Source organism: Microcaecilia unicolor, chromosome 7, assembly GCF_901765095.1.
Source record: "Microcaecilia unicolor chromosome 7, aMicUni1.1, whole genome shotgun sequence".
Lineage (NCBI taxonomy): Eukaryota > Metazoa > Chordata > Amphibia > Gymnophiona > Siphonopidae > Microcaecilia > Microcaecilia unicolor.
Window position 1 is genome coordinate 39,814,633 of NC_044037.1, and position 16,812 is coordinate 39,831,444.

The 16,812-nt window shown below is 41.9% G+C and overlaps 1 protein-coding gene across 1 annotated transcript in view; it reads left to right on the forward strand.

Moving 5' to 3' along the window:
* Positions 1-15,501, forward strand: part of LOC115474432 — a 57,427-nt gene extending 41,926 nt beyond the window's left edge. The window contains exons 7-11 of the mRNA XM_030209891.1: positions 2,490-2,570; positions 6,085-6,165; positions 8,879-8,962; positions 10,405-10,576; positions 15,318-15,501. Coding sequence (XP_030065751.1) covers positions 2,490-2,570; positions 6,085-6,165; positions 8,879-8,962; positions 10,405-10,576; positions 15,318-15,501 — 602 coding nt within the window. The remainder of the gene's footprint in view (positions 1-2,489; positions 2,571-6,084; positions 6,166-8,878; positions 8,963-10,404; positions 10,577-15,317) is intronic.
* The last annotated feature ends 1,311 nt before the right edge of the window (positions 15,502-16,812 follow it).

Here is a 16,812-nt window from a genome sequence, read left to right on the forward strand (position 1 = left end):
ATGAAACAATGTGATAAGGTGGTGGCCATGGCCAGATGGATGCTAGACTGCAATGAGAGCGGTATAATCAGCAGAAGAAAAGAGATGTTGATGCCCCTTTACAAATCATTGGTGAGGTCCCACTTGGAGTATTATGTTCAGTTTTGGAGGCCGTATCTTGCTAAGGATGTAAAAAGACTTACAGTAGTTCAGAGAAAAGCGATAAACATTGTATGGGATTTGTGCCACAAGACATATGAGGACAGACTTGATGACCTGAAGATGTACACCCTGGAGGAAAGAAGAAACGGGTGATATGATACAGACATTCAAATACTTGACAGGTATTAATATGCAAACAAACCTTTTCCAGAGGAGGGAAGATGGAAGAACTGGATGACAGAAATTTAGAATGCATGGGGGCCAATAACATCAGGAAGTACTTTTTCACAAACAGGGTGGTAGATACTTGGAATGCCTTCCCATGGGAGATGGTGGAGATGAAAATAGTAAGCAACAAGATAAAAGTGAAAGTTACCAAAACCACAAGCTCCCAAGGCAATCAGTGAAAACATCCAAAATAATTTATTCTTCAATCATAACCATTGGAGACATGGCCATTAATACTACATACATGCAAAACTGACACAGGCTGTCTTTGGTATGCAGGCCCTCGTCAGGGGTCCTGTGACGCAGTAATATATTTATGTACTTCAAAGATAGTCCTCTAAAGACATGCAAATTAATCACAGGGAAGCAAGCGTAGATATGCTCAACTTTGTTCAATTCCACAAAGGAAACATGTTTCATTTTGGGTTTTTGACTGTATGCAGTTTTAATGGACATGTCTCCAACGGTTATGATTGAAGAATAAATTATTTTGGATGTTTTCATTGATTGCCTTGGGAACTCGTGGTTTTGTTGACTTCCCACTTTTATCTCTTTACTTCTGCTGGTTTTGTGGAAGGTTTTCTCTTCTTTTTTGGAGATGAAAACAGTAACAGAATTCAAAAATGCGTGGGATAAACACAAAGGAATCATGTATGGAAGGCATAAAACCAGTGGAGTTCCTAGGGGGGCTGACACCCGGGGCAAATCACCAATGCGCCCCGCCCCACAGGGTGCAGCACCCCCCCGGAACAGCGTGACGCCCCCCCCCCCCACGGCGAAAGAACCCCCAATCCCCCGGCAAAAGAACCCCCACCTGGGTGCACGCCGCTGGGGGGGGTGCCGTGTGCCTGCTGGCTCTTCGTTTTCATGCTCTCTTTGCCCCGGAACAGGAAGTAACCTGTTACGGGGCAAAGAGAGCATGAAAACAAAGGTGCGTGGCACCCCCCCAGCGGCGTGCACCCGCGGCGGACCGCCCCCCCTTGGGACGCCACTGCATAGAACTAAACAAGCTTAGAAGTGATTAGATGGCAACACCAGTAATTGAGAAGCAAAGCGTTATTATCTGAGTTGTGAGCCCTTGGGCTGCAGTCAGAGAACCAACTGCCGCAGACGGAGCACCAGGTAGAGTAGCACCAGCGAGCTGAGCTACCTCCAAGAAAAAAGGAAGAGACTCAACAGGAACAGGATTAATAGCAGAAGTAAAACAGCATCATCAGCACAGGGGTGCCTCCGAAACAGAAGCAAGCAGGAAAGTTACCCCAACAATGTAGACACAGCCTCAGCAAGCCACACACCCAGAAGCAAGGAAGCGAAACAGGAACCCCCGTAGACAATAACTAGAATGTGTCTCAGGACCCTGCTCATACAATAGCGGGAAAGCTTCCCTGAAACCAAATCATGCAATAATGGGAAAGTATCTCTGGAACCCACTCACATAGATAGCGGCCCAGGAATCCTACCCCTAGCATGCGCCATTTCTGGCACTACAAAAATATTTTTGTAGCACTGGAACTTAACCAGCGGTAATTGGGCAGCGCCGCACACTTCCCGGTTACCACTGGATCAGCGTGGGAGCCCTTCCTGCCATCTCAGTGGGTGGTAGTAAGGGCTCCCCCCCCCCCCCCCCCCCGAAATGGCCCTGCGGTAAGTGTTTCACTTACCACAAAGCCATTTCTTTTCCTCAAAAAATAGACAGCCTTTTACCTGCTGCAGTAAATGGGAGCCTCAGCGCATGCCAAAAACTCACACTATAATTAGTGCAGACCCCCTTTTACCGCAGCAAAGTAAAAGGGCCCCTTAATACAGTTAATAAAAGGGTCCTTTAAACAGATGACAATATCTACTTAAGTTTAAGACAATATATTCAGTGGTCGTACTTAAATGAACAGCGCTATAGAAATGATAAGTAGTAGTAACAGCGTGGCAGAAAATCTGTGCAATGATAGTGGATAACTCATCTGCTTAGATGTATGTGAAATCACCCTGTTGAATATTTATGTTCATGTTATGCTCTTGACAGCCTGAACTTTAAATAGGCCCAGTTATTTCAGATTAAGGAAACAACAACAACAACAAAAGAAAAAAAACTCATGGAAATGTATTTTCTCCTTTCCATTTAGCTGAAGAGAAATTGATTACTGACAAGGATGAAGAGGTGTCATCTAACCCCATCATCACTTTTCCAAACCTAAATGAACTAAGTAAGTTTTGTCATAATGTTACTATTTGATTCAAAGTTTTCTGAGACCTAAGCCTGGACATGTCTTTCTGAGCTGCATAACATAGGAAATATAATACACAGTTTTTCAATATAAGAATATAGTAAGAAATGTAATTTGACTGTTTTGCTTTGCTTAATGTACTCAATAACAAATAATTTAAAAAATGTATTCCTATATTCATAGAGCTATATGTATAATGAGTGTCACTGAATATACAAGTAATTAGGTCTCATTGCATAACATGGGAGCTGTGGTAAAATAGCACAAGTTAGTGGTAAAATGGCCCATCTTAACAGTAGCCCACATTGATAACTTCTCCACTTAACAACGGCCATATTGATAACACCATCCCTCAGGAACTTAAAAGTTATAGGGAAGAAGTAGGAAACTACAGGCCGGTAAACTCACATCGGTGGTAGAGAAAATATTGGAGTTGCTATTGAAGGAAAAGATAGTTAAATTTCTAGAATTCAATGGGTTGCAGGATCCAAGGCAACATAGATTTCCCAAAGGAAAATCCTTCCAGATGAATCTGATTGATTTCTCTGACTGGGTGACCAAAGAACTCAGTAAAGGATATGCACTAGATGTAATCTACTTGGATTTCAGCAAAGCCTTTAATTCAGTACGTCACAGAAGACTCATGAAGCTGAGAGTGATGAATTTAGAACCCAAAGTGGTGAACTGGATTGGAAATTAGTTGACGGACAGGTGACAGAGGGTGGTGGTAAATGGATTTTGCTTGGAGTAAAGGAAGGTGAGTAGGGGAGCGCCTCAGGGGTCGGTACTGGGGCCAATTCTGTTTAATATATTTGTGAGAGACTTGCTGAAGAGTTAGAAGGAAAAGTGTTTGCCTTTTGGCGGATGACACAAAAATAGCCAATAGAGTGGATACTCCAGAGGGAGTAGAAATCATGAGAAGAGATCTCCAAAAATTAGAAGAATGGTCAAATGTCTGGCAGTTAAAATTTAATGCAAAAAAAAAGTGCAGAAATCTAAAGGATACGTATGAGATAGGAGGAGAGACATTCATAAGCACAGCTCAGGAGAGGGACCTTGAGGTGATGGTGTCTGAGGATCTCAAGGTGATAAAATAATGCGATAATGCGGTGGCCATGGCCAGATGGATGCTAGGCTGCAAAGAGAGGGGTATAATCAGCAGAAGAAAAGAGATGTTGATGCCCCTTTACAAATCATTGGTGAGGTCCCATTTGGAGTATTGTGTTCAGTTTTGGAGGCCGTATCTTGCTAAGGACGTAAAAAGACTTACAGTAGTTCAGAGAAAAGCAATAAAAATTGTATGGGATTTGTGCCACAAGACATATGAGGAGAGACTTGATGACCTGAAGATGTACACCCTGGAGGAAAGAAGAAACGGGTGATATGATACAGACATTCAAATATTTGAAAGGTATTAATATGCAAACAAACCTTTTCCAGAGGAGGGAAGGTGGAAGAACTAGATGACAGAAATTTAGATTGCATGGGGGCCAATAACATCAGGAAGTACTTTTTCACAAACAGGGTGGTAGATACTTGGAATGCCTTCCCATGGGAGTTGGTGGAGATGAAAATAGTAAGCAACAAGATAAAAGTGAAAGTTACCAAAAACCACAAGCTCCCAAGGCAATCAGTGAAAACATCCAAAATAATTTATTCTTCAATCATAACCATTGGAGACATGGCCATTAATACTACATACATGCAAAATTGGCACAGGCTGTCTTTGGTATGCAGGCCCTCGTCAGGGGTCCTGTGACGCAGTAATATATTTATGTACTTCAAAGATAGTCCTCTAAAGACATGCAAATTAATCACAAGGAAGCAAGCGTAGATATGCGCAGCTTTGTTCAATTCCACAAAGGAAACATGTTTCATTTTGGGTTTTTGACTGTATGCAGTTTTAATGGACATGTCTCCAACGGTTATGATTGAAGAATAAATTATTTTGGATGTTTTCATTGATTGCCTTGGGAACTCGTGGTTTTGTTGACTTCCCACTTTTATCTCTTTACTTCTGCTGGTTTTGTGGAAGGTTTTCTCTTCTTTTTTGGAGATGAAAACAGTAACAGAATTCAAAAATGCGTGGGATAAACACAAAGGAATCATGTATGGAAGGCATAGAACTAAATAAGCTTAGAAGTGATTAGATGGCAACACCAGTAATTGAGAAGCAAAGTGTTATTATCTATGTTGTGAGCCCTTGGGCTGCAGTCGGAGAACCAACTGCGGCAGACGGAGCACCAGGTGGAGTAGCACCAGCAAGCTGAGCTACCTCCCAGAAAAAAGGAAGAGACTCAACAGGAACAGGATTAATAGCAGAAGTAAAACAGCTTCATCAGCACAGGAGTGCCTCCGAAACAGAAGCAAGCAGGAAAGTTACCCCACAATGTAGACACAGCCTCAGCAAGCCACACACACAGAAGCAAGGAAGCGAAACAGGAACAGTGACATAGACAATAACTAGAATGTGTCTCAGGAACCTGCTCATACAATAGCGGGAAAGCTTCCCTGAAACCAAATCATGCAATAATGGGAAAGTATCTCTGGAACCCACTCACACAGATAGCAAGATAGCGTCTCTGGAACCCACTCTCATGGATAGCAGGATGGCGTCTCTGGAACCCACTCACACAGATAGCAGGATAGCGTCTCTGGAACCCACTCACACAGATAGCAGGATAGTGTCTGAGGAACCCACTCACATGGTAGCAAGATGGTGTCTCTGGAACCCACTCACACAGATAGCAGGATAGTGTCTCTGGAACCCACTCACAAAGATAGCAGGATAGAGTCCATGGAACCCACTCACATGGATAGCAGGATAGTGGCCCAGGAATCCTACCCCTAACATGCGCCATTTCTGGCACTACAAAAATATTTTTGTAGCACTGGAACTTAACCAGCGGTAATTGGGCAGCGCCGCACGCTTCCCGGTTACCACGATTAGCGTGGGAGCCCTTCCTGCCATCTCAGTGGGTGGCGGTAAGGGCTCCCCCCACCCCCGAAATGGCCGTGCGATAAGTGTTTCACTTACCACAAAGCCATTTCTTTTCCTCAAAAAATAGACAGCCTTTTACCTGCTGCAGTAAATGGAAGCCTCAGCGCATGCCAAAAACTCACACTATAATTAGCGCAGACCCCCTTTTACCGCAGCTTAGTAAAAGGGCCCCTTAATGCAGTTAATAAAAGGGTCCTTTAAACAGATGACAATATCTACTTAAGTTTAAGACAATATATTCAGTGGTCGTACTTAAATGAACAGCGCTATAGAAATGATAAGTAGTAGTAACAGCGTGGCAGAAAATCCGTGCAATGATAGTGGATAACTCATCTGCTTAGATGTATGTGAAATCACCCTGTTGAATATTTACGTTCATGTTATGCTCTTGACAGCCTGAACTTTAAATAGGCCCAGTTATTTCAGATTAAGGAAACAATAACAACAAAAGAAAAAAAACTCATGGAAATGTATTTTCTTCTTTCCATTTAGCAGAAGAGAAATTGATTACTGACAAGGATGAAGAGGTGTCATCAAACCCCATCATCACTTTTCCAAACCTAAATGAACTAAGTAAGTTTTGTCATAATGTTACTATTTGATTCAAATTTTTCTGAGACCAAAGCCTGGACATGTCTTTCTGAGCTGCATAACATAGGAAATATAAGAAAGAATATACAGATTTTGAAACTCACTGGAAGGTATTGGTAATAAGTCACCCCATGTAAACAGTGTGATAAACATTTTTGCTGTATGCACAGAGTGAAAGACATCTCTTTGAAAGTCAGGCTCTGTGTTTGGAAGTAGTTAACATTATGTATTTGACTGGATTTTACCTACCTTTTCATGCAGTAACACGCTTTGAGTGGTATTGATTTCTGCAGATCCTTTTATACAGCAGGTTTCAGTTAACCATTTAACTTGTAAAACATGTAGTTAGGTAGCTGCTGATACTTTGTTATAGTATTCAACCTGTGCAAGATATACTGCAGCTTCCTGAGTCAGGATATATTGCTATGATACATATCCTAAATCAGGCAGTTTAATGTTTAATGGTGAATAAGCATATTGCACTGTGCAACTTGAGTCAGACTATATTGCTGTTCTATTATCACAGATAAGATGCATTAACGTATACGAGCCAAGATACATTTTCTGATTCACAATATCCTGCTGCAATACGGGAACTAGAATTTGCTAATGCAGGGTTTCCTGAAAGTGTCCTGGAGAGTCCACAGCCAATCTGGCTTTCAGGATATCATTAATGACTATGCATATGATAAATACATTGTCATAAGCTGTGTCTCCAATATAAGCAGGAGTATCTCATGCATGTTCATCGTAGACACCCAATATGCCTGAGGATCTTGACAGAAAACCCTGCTGTGATGCCAGAGAGTCTGTAAAACTTTCATATTACATCAGTTTCGATGCTGGAGAAAGAATACTCTGAAATGTGTGTATACTGCTGTGATACCAGAGAAAGAACAACCCAGTAGGATACTGGATATACTCAAATGATATTGGGGATCAGAAAATAATTGCTATGATATGAGTCTGCTCAGATATGTAAACCAGAATCCAATCCCTAGCTCCCTCAGCAAGCATGTATCATTGTGCTAGGATAGGCTATCTCAATCCTGAATCTCGATAAATAATGAGGCTGTGCCATTTCAGTCACATTCTGGGACCTACTTTATAGGTGTTATGGCACTTTAAAACCTATTTCAAGAATAACATAAGAGTAGCCATACTGGGTCAGACCAATGGTCTATCTAGTCCAGTATCCTGTTTTCCAAACAGTGGCCAAGCAGGTCACAAGTACCTGGCAGAAACCCAATTAGGAGCAACATTTCATGTTACCAAACCTGGGGTAAGCAGTTGCTTCCCCATGTTGGTCTCAATAGCAGACTATGGACTTTTCCTCCAGGAATTTGTCCAAACCTTTTTTAAACCCAGATAAGCTAACTGCTGTTACTACATCCTCTGGCAAAGAGTTCCAGAGCTTAACTATTCATTGAGTGAAAAAATATTTCCTCCTATTTGTTTTAAAAGTATTTCCATGTAACTTCCTTGAGTGTCCCCTAGTCTTTGTACTTTTGGAACAAGTAAAAAATCAATTTACTTCTCCTCATTCTACACTACTCAGGATTTTGTAGACCTCAATCATATCTATATCCCTAGCCTCGTTAGCCTTTCCTCATACAAGAGGAGTTTCATTCCCTTTATCATTTTGGTCGCTCTTTGAACCTTTTCTAATTCCACTATATCTTTTTTGAGATACAGCGACCAGAACTGAACATAATACTCAAGGTGCGATCGCACCATGGAGTAATACAAAGGCATTATAGTATTCTTGGTCTTATTCACCATCCTTTTCCTAATAATTCCTAGTACCCTGTTTGCATTTTTTGGGCACTGCTTCACACTGAGCAGACGATATTAGCATATTATCTACAACAATTTTTTTTAGTGCTCCTTTCGCTCTATGCCCATGCCAGAGCTTCCACGTTACTCAGGTTCAGGAGGGTGATTTTAGGCCAGTCCTGGATTTCTGCTAATCTGATCCTAACAGTGGCGTACCAAGGGGGAGGGGGGGCGGTGGGTGCGGTCCGCCCCGGGTGCACGCCGCTGGGGGGTGCCGCGCGCCTGTCCGCTACATTCGTTCTGTGCTCCCTCTGCCCCGGAACAGGTTACTTCCTGTTCCGGGGCAGAGGGAGCATGGAAATGAACGAAGCGGACAGGCGCGCAGCACCCCCCCCCCCAGCGGCGTGCACCTGGGGGGGGGTCTTTCGCCTGGGGGGGTCATGCTGCACCCGGGGAGGGGGCGCTGCATCCGGGGGACGGGGCGCATCGGCGATCCGCCCCGGGTGTCAGCCCCCCCTAGGAACGCCACTGAATCCTAATGCATGATAGGACCTGCAGCACTGATGTCAACGGGTAGAATTAAGGACAACAAATACAACACTGCTTTAAGATGTAAGTTTAAAATCAGGACTGGCCAAAAAGTTTCCCTCCTGAAGCTGGGTAAATGGGCAACTCTGCCATGTAAGAAATATTTAAAAAAAAAATCTGCATTAAAAAAAATGTTGTTGAAGTTCTAATATTGAGAGGATATTTGATCATGGTCTTTGTGATACAGCACATATGATCTGTACATTTAGCTCAGAATGTACAACTCCTTCAATCTAGTCCAGAAAGTCAATGAACTAGATTAATACATATATTTTTATTATAAAGCCACATATTGGTGCAAAATAATTAATTTGATATGTAATTATGGTAGGAAACTCAGTGTACCCGACTACTGCCAACAAAGAACTTTCACAAAGCGTGCAAGATATAAATTACGATGCCGTAGAAGAAGAGGGTAAGCAAATATATTTAACATTGGAATCAGTGAAGCTTGATATTTTCTTTGGGCCTGATATTCAGGGCCGCCGAGAGCCTGAGATGGGCTCAGGGCAGAGCCGCCGCCGCCACTACCCCCTCAGGATCGCCATCGCCGCCCCCCCTCCACCGCAACTCCACATACCTTGGCTGGTGGGGGTCCCCAGGCTCAACCAGCAGAAGTCTTCCTCCAGCGCTGTTCTTCACTCCACCACATTGCCTGCCCTGCCCATTCGGCTACTTTTCCCCTCACATCGCGCATGCTCAATTTCATCAAAACCAAGCATGCGCGACGTGACGGGAAAAGCAGCCACACGGCACACAATACAGCAGAGTGAAGAACAGCACTGGAGGAAGGCTTCTTCTGCTGGTGGGGTCTGAGGACCCCCACCAGCCAAAAAAGAGACTCCAAAGCCCTGTGTCTGCTGCTCCCCAGCTTCTGAGGGGGGCCCAGTGCCGGAGTTTTCTCTCTCCTGCTCCTGTTGGGATGTGATCATCCGGGTCCCGTCAGGAGCAGAAGAGAGAAAGGGAGCCCGGCACCAGGCCCCCCTTGGAGGCCAGGCCCAGGGGAATCTTGCCCCCCCCCCCCCCCCCCCCTCTTGGCAGCCTTGCTGATATTCAAAGTGATGTAAATGGTTAGGAGAGGCTCCTGACCGCTTAAATTGCTCTTAGCAGGCTGGCAACCGATACTCAGTGACAAATAACTGGGCTGAATATCAGCACTAAGCAGTCATTTTGAATGTGGGCAGGGGTGGAGTTTTACAATGGGCGGAGTCAGAGAGGAGCCAGGCATAATGTGGGTGTTGGCAATGTTCATTACTAGTACCCACATAGCTAACTTTGTTACTTTACTTGGTTAGCTAGACGGATGTGGCACTGAATTTCAGCTGCCACCCAGAAACGTAGCCAGATTGAGGGCATGGGGGGAGTGGAGAACGGACTGCCGACGGAACCAGCATGTATTTTAAATGCAACAGATCATGTGAGAAATAGGAGTCTTCGGAAGTCCGTTTGGGAGAGCTGCCGCTCCCCTGACAACTCACCTAGCTACACCTCTGCTGCCACTTGCATAACTATAGAGTTGTGACTTGAAGATGATCCCTTCCCTCCCCCCCCCCCAGCAAGGTCTAATGCCTCTCCCAGCCCCCCTTAAAGATGGCACTTATGCATATCTCAGGGATTGTGTAAAAGCATACATGAAAATGCTGAGGTCTTTATATGCATTCCCCTTGCGTATTGAGGAATACTGTTCTAGCGTTTTGGCCTGCCCAAACCATAACCTATTCATGTCCTAATCATACCTCCCTGAAATCTATGTGTGATGTAGATCTCAATATTTAAATAGCCACTTTCTAAAATTGCTATCTGGAATAACCCTCCTGTATCTGATAATGTAAATGTTCATTTCTCTTACTTTATTAGCAACGATTCTTAAACATCAAGAAGAGGAAGCGTTTTCTAATACAGTTTTGGGGAACAGACATCATTTTAGAAACCACTTAGTCATTGCCTTCATGTCTATGACCTTGGTGATCTGTCTGTTGATCCTGCTGTGCTGCTTTTTTATAGACAACCCAGAAACACAGGACAAACTGTAAGTTCTGAAATTGTGCATCAGACTAGCATACATGTTTAATCTAATCTAATTTAATTGAATCTCAACATTTCTACAGCATCTTATCCAAAGCGGTTTACAATAATACAGATGGGGGGAAAAAAACAATTTACAAATAAATTCCATAAAAGTTAATAATTATCAGGTTTACTCAGAAATTTTTGAAACAAGTTTTTATGTGTTTGCGTAACACATCATACGATTTATTAATTTTTATTTATTAGGATTTAGTTACTGCCTTTTTGAAAGAATTCACTCAAGGCGGTGTACAATAAAAATAAATCAAACATTTATTTATTTGTTACATTTGTATCCCACATTTTCCCACCTATTTGAAGGCTTAGTGTGGCTTACATGTTACCGGAAAGGCGATTGCCGATTCCAGTAGGAAAACAAATACAAAGTAGTGTCCAGTAAGAAAGACAGATCCGGTGAGAAAAACAGAATACAGAGTAATGTTGGGTATTATAGATTGGAGTCGAACAAACACAGTTATGACTTCATTGAACGGAAGAGTTATATTATGTCCATTTTGTGCTTTGGGTTCGTTGTGCTGCAGAGTCCGGGCTTTAGGTTCATTATGTTGCAGAGTCGGGGCACTTAGGTTGGGTCGGTAGGGTAGGCCTTTTTGAACAGGTTGGGTTTTAGTGATTTCCAGAAATTTAAGTGGTCATATGTTGTTTTCACGGCGTTTGGTAGTGCGTTCCACAACTGTGTGCTTAAGTATGAAAAGCTGGATGCATAGGTAGATTTGTATTTAAGTCCTTTGCAGCTTGGGTAGTGGAGATTTAGGTATGTTCATGTGGATTTGGTTGTGTTTCTGGTTGGTAGGTCTATGAGGTATGTCATGTATCCTGGGGCTTCACCATATATTATTTTATGCACTAAGGCCTCTCCCAGCCCCCCTTAAAGATGGCACTTATGCATGCCTCAAGGATTGTGTAAAAGCATACATGAAAATGCTGAGGTCTTTATATGCATTCCCCTTGCTTACTGAGGAATACTGTTCTAGCATTTTGGCCTGCCCAAACCATAACCTATCCACGTCCTAACCATAATTAACATGATCAATGGACAATGACAACAGTAAAAACATTCACATAATAATACAAAGTATGGTATAGTATACTTGTTTGATTAATGGTGATAAGCTATTCCAGATCTGAGTTGCTTGATATGAAAAAGACAATACAAATTTTAACAATACTGGAAAGTTCAGTGTAGCAAAAAGTGAAAGCATGATGGACAGAGCTTATAATACATAACGCTTCACAGTAAGTCCAGTATGGTCCACTGAAAACCATTAGGTCAGTATTTGAAAGGATACATGCTGCCATCAGGGATATTCAGAGGTCCTATTCATCACATTCTACATTTCAGCACCTAACTGTAAGCACCATTTGTATGCTAAAATCATAGATTAGCACTATGGACTTTTCCTTTAGGAAGCCGGCTAGACCTTTTTTAAACCCTGCTAAGCTAACCACCTTTACCACATTCTCTGACAACAAATTCCAGAGTTTAATTACATAAGTGAAGAAACATTTTCTCCGATTCGTATTAAATTTACTGCTTTGTAGCTTCATCACATGCCCCCTAGTATGTTTGGAAAGAGTAAACAATTCACGTCTACCCGTTCCACTCCACTCATTATTTTATAGATCTCTATCATATCTCCTCTCAGTCATCTTTTCTCCAAGCTGAAAAGCCCTAGACACTTCAGCCTTTCCTCATAGGGAAGTCATCCTATCCCCTTTATCATTTTCGGCGCCCTTCTCTGTACCTTTTCTAATTCCACTATATCTTTTTTGAGATGCGGCGACCAGAATTGAACATAATATTCGAGGTGTGGTTGCACCATGGACCTATTCAAAGGCATAACAGCCTCACTTTTGTTTTCCATTCCTTTCCTAATAATACCTAATATACTATTTGCTTTCTTAGCCGCCGCAGTACACTGAGCAGAGGGTTTCAACGTATCATCAACAATGACCTTTCTTGGTCGGTGACTCCTAACGTGGAGCCTTGCATTACATAGCTATAGTTCGGGTTCCTCTTTCCCACATGCATCACTTTGCACTTGTTCACATTAAACGTCATCTGCCATTTAGTCTCACAGTCTCGTAAGGTCCTCTTGTAATTTTTTACAATCCTCTCGCAATTTAACAACTTTGAATAACTTTGTGTCATCAGCAAATTTAATTATTTCACTAGTTACGCCCGTCTCTACAGAAATGGAAAATTTCATAGTATATATATATACTGTGAAGTTTTCCATTTCTGTTGTGCCATAATGCCTCAAGCCAATCAAATGAAATGAAGGGTGAGTTCTCTTCTTTCAGACAGTTCACAGTTTAATACTGTTGTAATTATTTATTGCCTGTGTCTGGGTTATACTTGCAGTGCACCATCTTGGTTGAATTTCTTAAAAAATGTGATAAATAATTCCTAATAAATAAACAAACCATGGAGATGCTATCAGATATGGAACCCTTTACTACACTCCTCTTTTTAACTATGGGTTTATCTATGTTCTGTAGTATTATATTTATTTCATTCTAGGATTTGCTATTAAATTATTTATTTATTTATTTATTTATTTATTTGTGACATTTATATCCCACATTATTCCAAACAAGTTTGAGTTCAATTAACATACATCTCCCTTCTACTTTTGCTCCTTTTCTCTTTACATGTTATGGTTATTGTCACGAAATGTCTAGCCACACACCTGGGGCTATCTTGCGGCCAATTAGAGGGTCTATCCCCAGCACAGCTCAAGTCTGCCTGCACCTGACACTTGTGCTCCACACTAGCACCCTCCTCCTACTGACTGGGTCTCAACTACCTCTGGGCGAGCCTCCTGCTCTCAAGGTGTTTCCCAGTGATTTCTAGGTTACTAGGGCCACTCCCAGTGGTCCCACAGTTCCTAGAAATCACTCACAAGCCCAATACATAAACCAACAGGATTCTTAGTCAGTCCAAATAAGCAGAGGCAATAAACTAAAAATGTTTAATGTCATGAAAAATATTGAACAGTGAACCATAAAAAGAGATGGAACAAAAACAGCACATAATAACAGGTAACTGAAATAGGATTACTTATAAAACTATCTAAACATATGTTTACTATCTACATAATACCTGGGGAGTTCAGGACATATAGCTGTTCACAGCTTATCAAATATAACTGTTCACAGGGCCTCAGCAAATAGATCCTTGTCTCTTTTCTCCATGGCTAAGACTGGAGAAAAAGCCAGTACATCCTAGCTGAATTTTGAGCTCCTGGGCCAATCAGAGCCCAGAACAACAAGTTTTTAAAATAGATGGCCACATCACTGCAGGTTACCACTTATTTGTGTTAACTAAAGAGGGAACAGTCATTTCTTGGTAACAGTTTTAAACATAAACATGCACCACCTGCTGGCCAAACTAGAGAAATACGCTTCAAGAAATAATACAGTTTTATAGAATTAAAAACCTGCTGTTTTGTCATAGTTATAGCTTTGTTTTGATGCACTTCTCTGTTTCTTAACATTGTTAAATGTTTGAGACTGTTATTTTATATTATCAAGAAATTGCTTTAATATGCATTGTTTCTTTTCTAAAAGGTTTTTCTTTTGTTTTGTTTTTATTTCACCTCGATGGTACTATTGCCTTTTTCATTTTGATTAATCTAAGATTTAAAATGTTTTGTGGTTATTTCAGTACAAGCTTTGTAACTGTTTCATTGCTGGTTGCTGGCATGTTGTGAGTTATCAAAAGAAAAATAATAAAGTTATTCGATAACAAAAAAAAAGATAGGGCTAGATATACAAAAAGGCAATACCACATGGTAATATGCATAAATGATTGGTATTTTTTACAGGTCTTATTTTATATAATTGTGATCGATTTACTAATAATGTACTTTATCTGCATTAGCATGCATTACACAGTAATATACTTTACGTAATCTAGGAGTTGGTAGGAGTTACAGTTAAGAACTGCCACTTTATTTAGGGTTGATAGATACAGGCAACAAATGTTAATGTATCAGTTTGTTTGGGTTTTTTTATTATGGATTTTGGAAGTTGGGCGATGGGTTGAAAGGTTGATTTGTTATTATTATTGTTATGTATTCATTGTGTTGCTCTACATTATTAAGCTAAAGTTGCTTTATTAATGTTTGTGTCAATTCCTACTGTTACCTTTGTTTGCGATTTAGGGGTTCTTTTTACAAAGCTGCTTAAAATGGCTTACCACGACATGCTCAAGCGTCCTGCAGTAAGTTCCAAATCAGCATGCGCTAACCGTGTGCAAAAAATATTTTTATTTTTTGTTGGCGGGAGCATTTTTGGGGGGCAGAGAGTAGGCATTTGTGCACTAATCAGTTAGCCCATCCACACTACCATGTGCTAACTGGTTAACACAGGATTACCGTGTGAGTCCTTACAGTCTGCAAAATAGGTGTCAGTAAGTGTTCACGTGGTAATTCCTATTAATAGTCGCATGCTAATGGCAACATTAGCACATGCCCATTAATAAGAAAAATAGCAAATCTGCCATTTAAAAATGGCCTTAGCGCGCAGGAAAAATCCACATAAGGGTGCACAAAGGCCACTTTCACCACAACTTTGTAAAAGGACCCCTTAATGTGTAATATATTTCCTAATACTGTAAGTAAATAATGGTTAATATGCGAGATTGATGAAATATATTTTATGTGCTTCTTTTTTAGTTTTAAGAGAATAGCTGCAATGCAGCAAGACATGCAGAGAAAAGGCAAAGAATCTGATAGTGACATAATAAAGATGAAAAAAATCTCTTCTCTTGGGAATCCCAGTGAGGGTCAATCTGTAGAAAACGGCTCATCTGCCAAATTGCCTAGGCAAGCCAGGCAAACTTCCCTCTCCAGAAAATAAATTACTGCATTTTCTTGTGTTTATTTCTTTGATTTTTTAAAAACATTATTTGTATATTCTGTGTGACAAAAAGTACAATAATCCAGAATTGATCAATTTAATTGCTTTTTCACTTTCTTCATAGGTTACGTGGAGGGGCATAATCGAACGCAAACGCCTATCTCCATGGGCGTTTATCTCCGAGAACGGGTCCGTGAAGGGGCGGGCCGAACCGTATTTTTGAAAAAAATGGACGTTTTTGAGCTGGGCGTTTGGTTTTTTTTTAGCGATAATGGAAACTAAAAATGCCCAGCTCAAAAACGTCCTAATCCGAGCCATTTGGTCATGGGAGGGGCCAGGATTCGTAGTACACTGGCCCCCTGATATGCCGGGACACCAACTGGGCACCCTAGGTCAGTGCGGTGGACTTCAGAAAAAGCTCCCACATGCATAGCTCCCTTACCACGGGTGCTGAGCTCCCAACCCCCTCCCCCAAAACCCACTACCCACAAATGTACAACATTACCGTAGCTCTTAGGGGTGAAGCGGACACCTACATGTGGGTACAGTGGTTTTGGAGGCTTCCCATTTACCAGCACAAGTGTTGCAGGTGGGGGGGGGATGGGCCTGGGTCCACCTGCCTGAAGTGCACTGCGGTACCCACTAAAAGTGCTCCAGGGACCTGCATACACGCAGGCCTCTAGGACTTGTTGCTGCTGTATAACATTGGCACACCAGTTGACACCTGAAGACTAATCTCTCCGAAAACGTCCTTTATTGGAATAAGCACATTTACTCACAGTTAACTGCAGATCAGAGGTTGTGCCCCACTGGCAACGAGTCTCCCTGGTACTGAGATTAGCAGTAGGTCAGAGCTGGCAGAATGCTGTACAATGCCCTCTTTCAGCCACATTCAAGGTAAGAACTAAGTTGTCTAACATGGCTAACACAGGAAAGGGAACTAAAACTGGCTTAGAAAAATGGCCACTACCGCATGGACTACAACAGGAAACACAACAGGGCACACTCTGACCCAGTAGGCAGGGGGAAAAGCACCATGGGAGAAGAGCCTACCAACTACCAACATCGTGAGACTGTAACACAAGCTAATGAAATCACGGAGCCCAATACCCTACCCACCACAATGCAATGCTGATGTGACCCTGTAGTGCACCCTAGAGCCACATCTGACCCAGGGAAAGGCTGTGAGAGGATCAAACACATTCTGCTGTCATGGAGGTGGGTACAGCATTTGAGGCTGGCATACAGGCTGGGAAAAAAGTTTTTAAAGTGGGTCTTTTTTTGGTGGGAGGGGGTTAGTGACCACCGGGG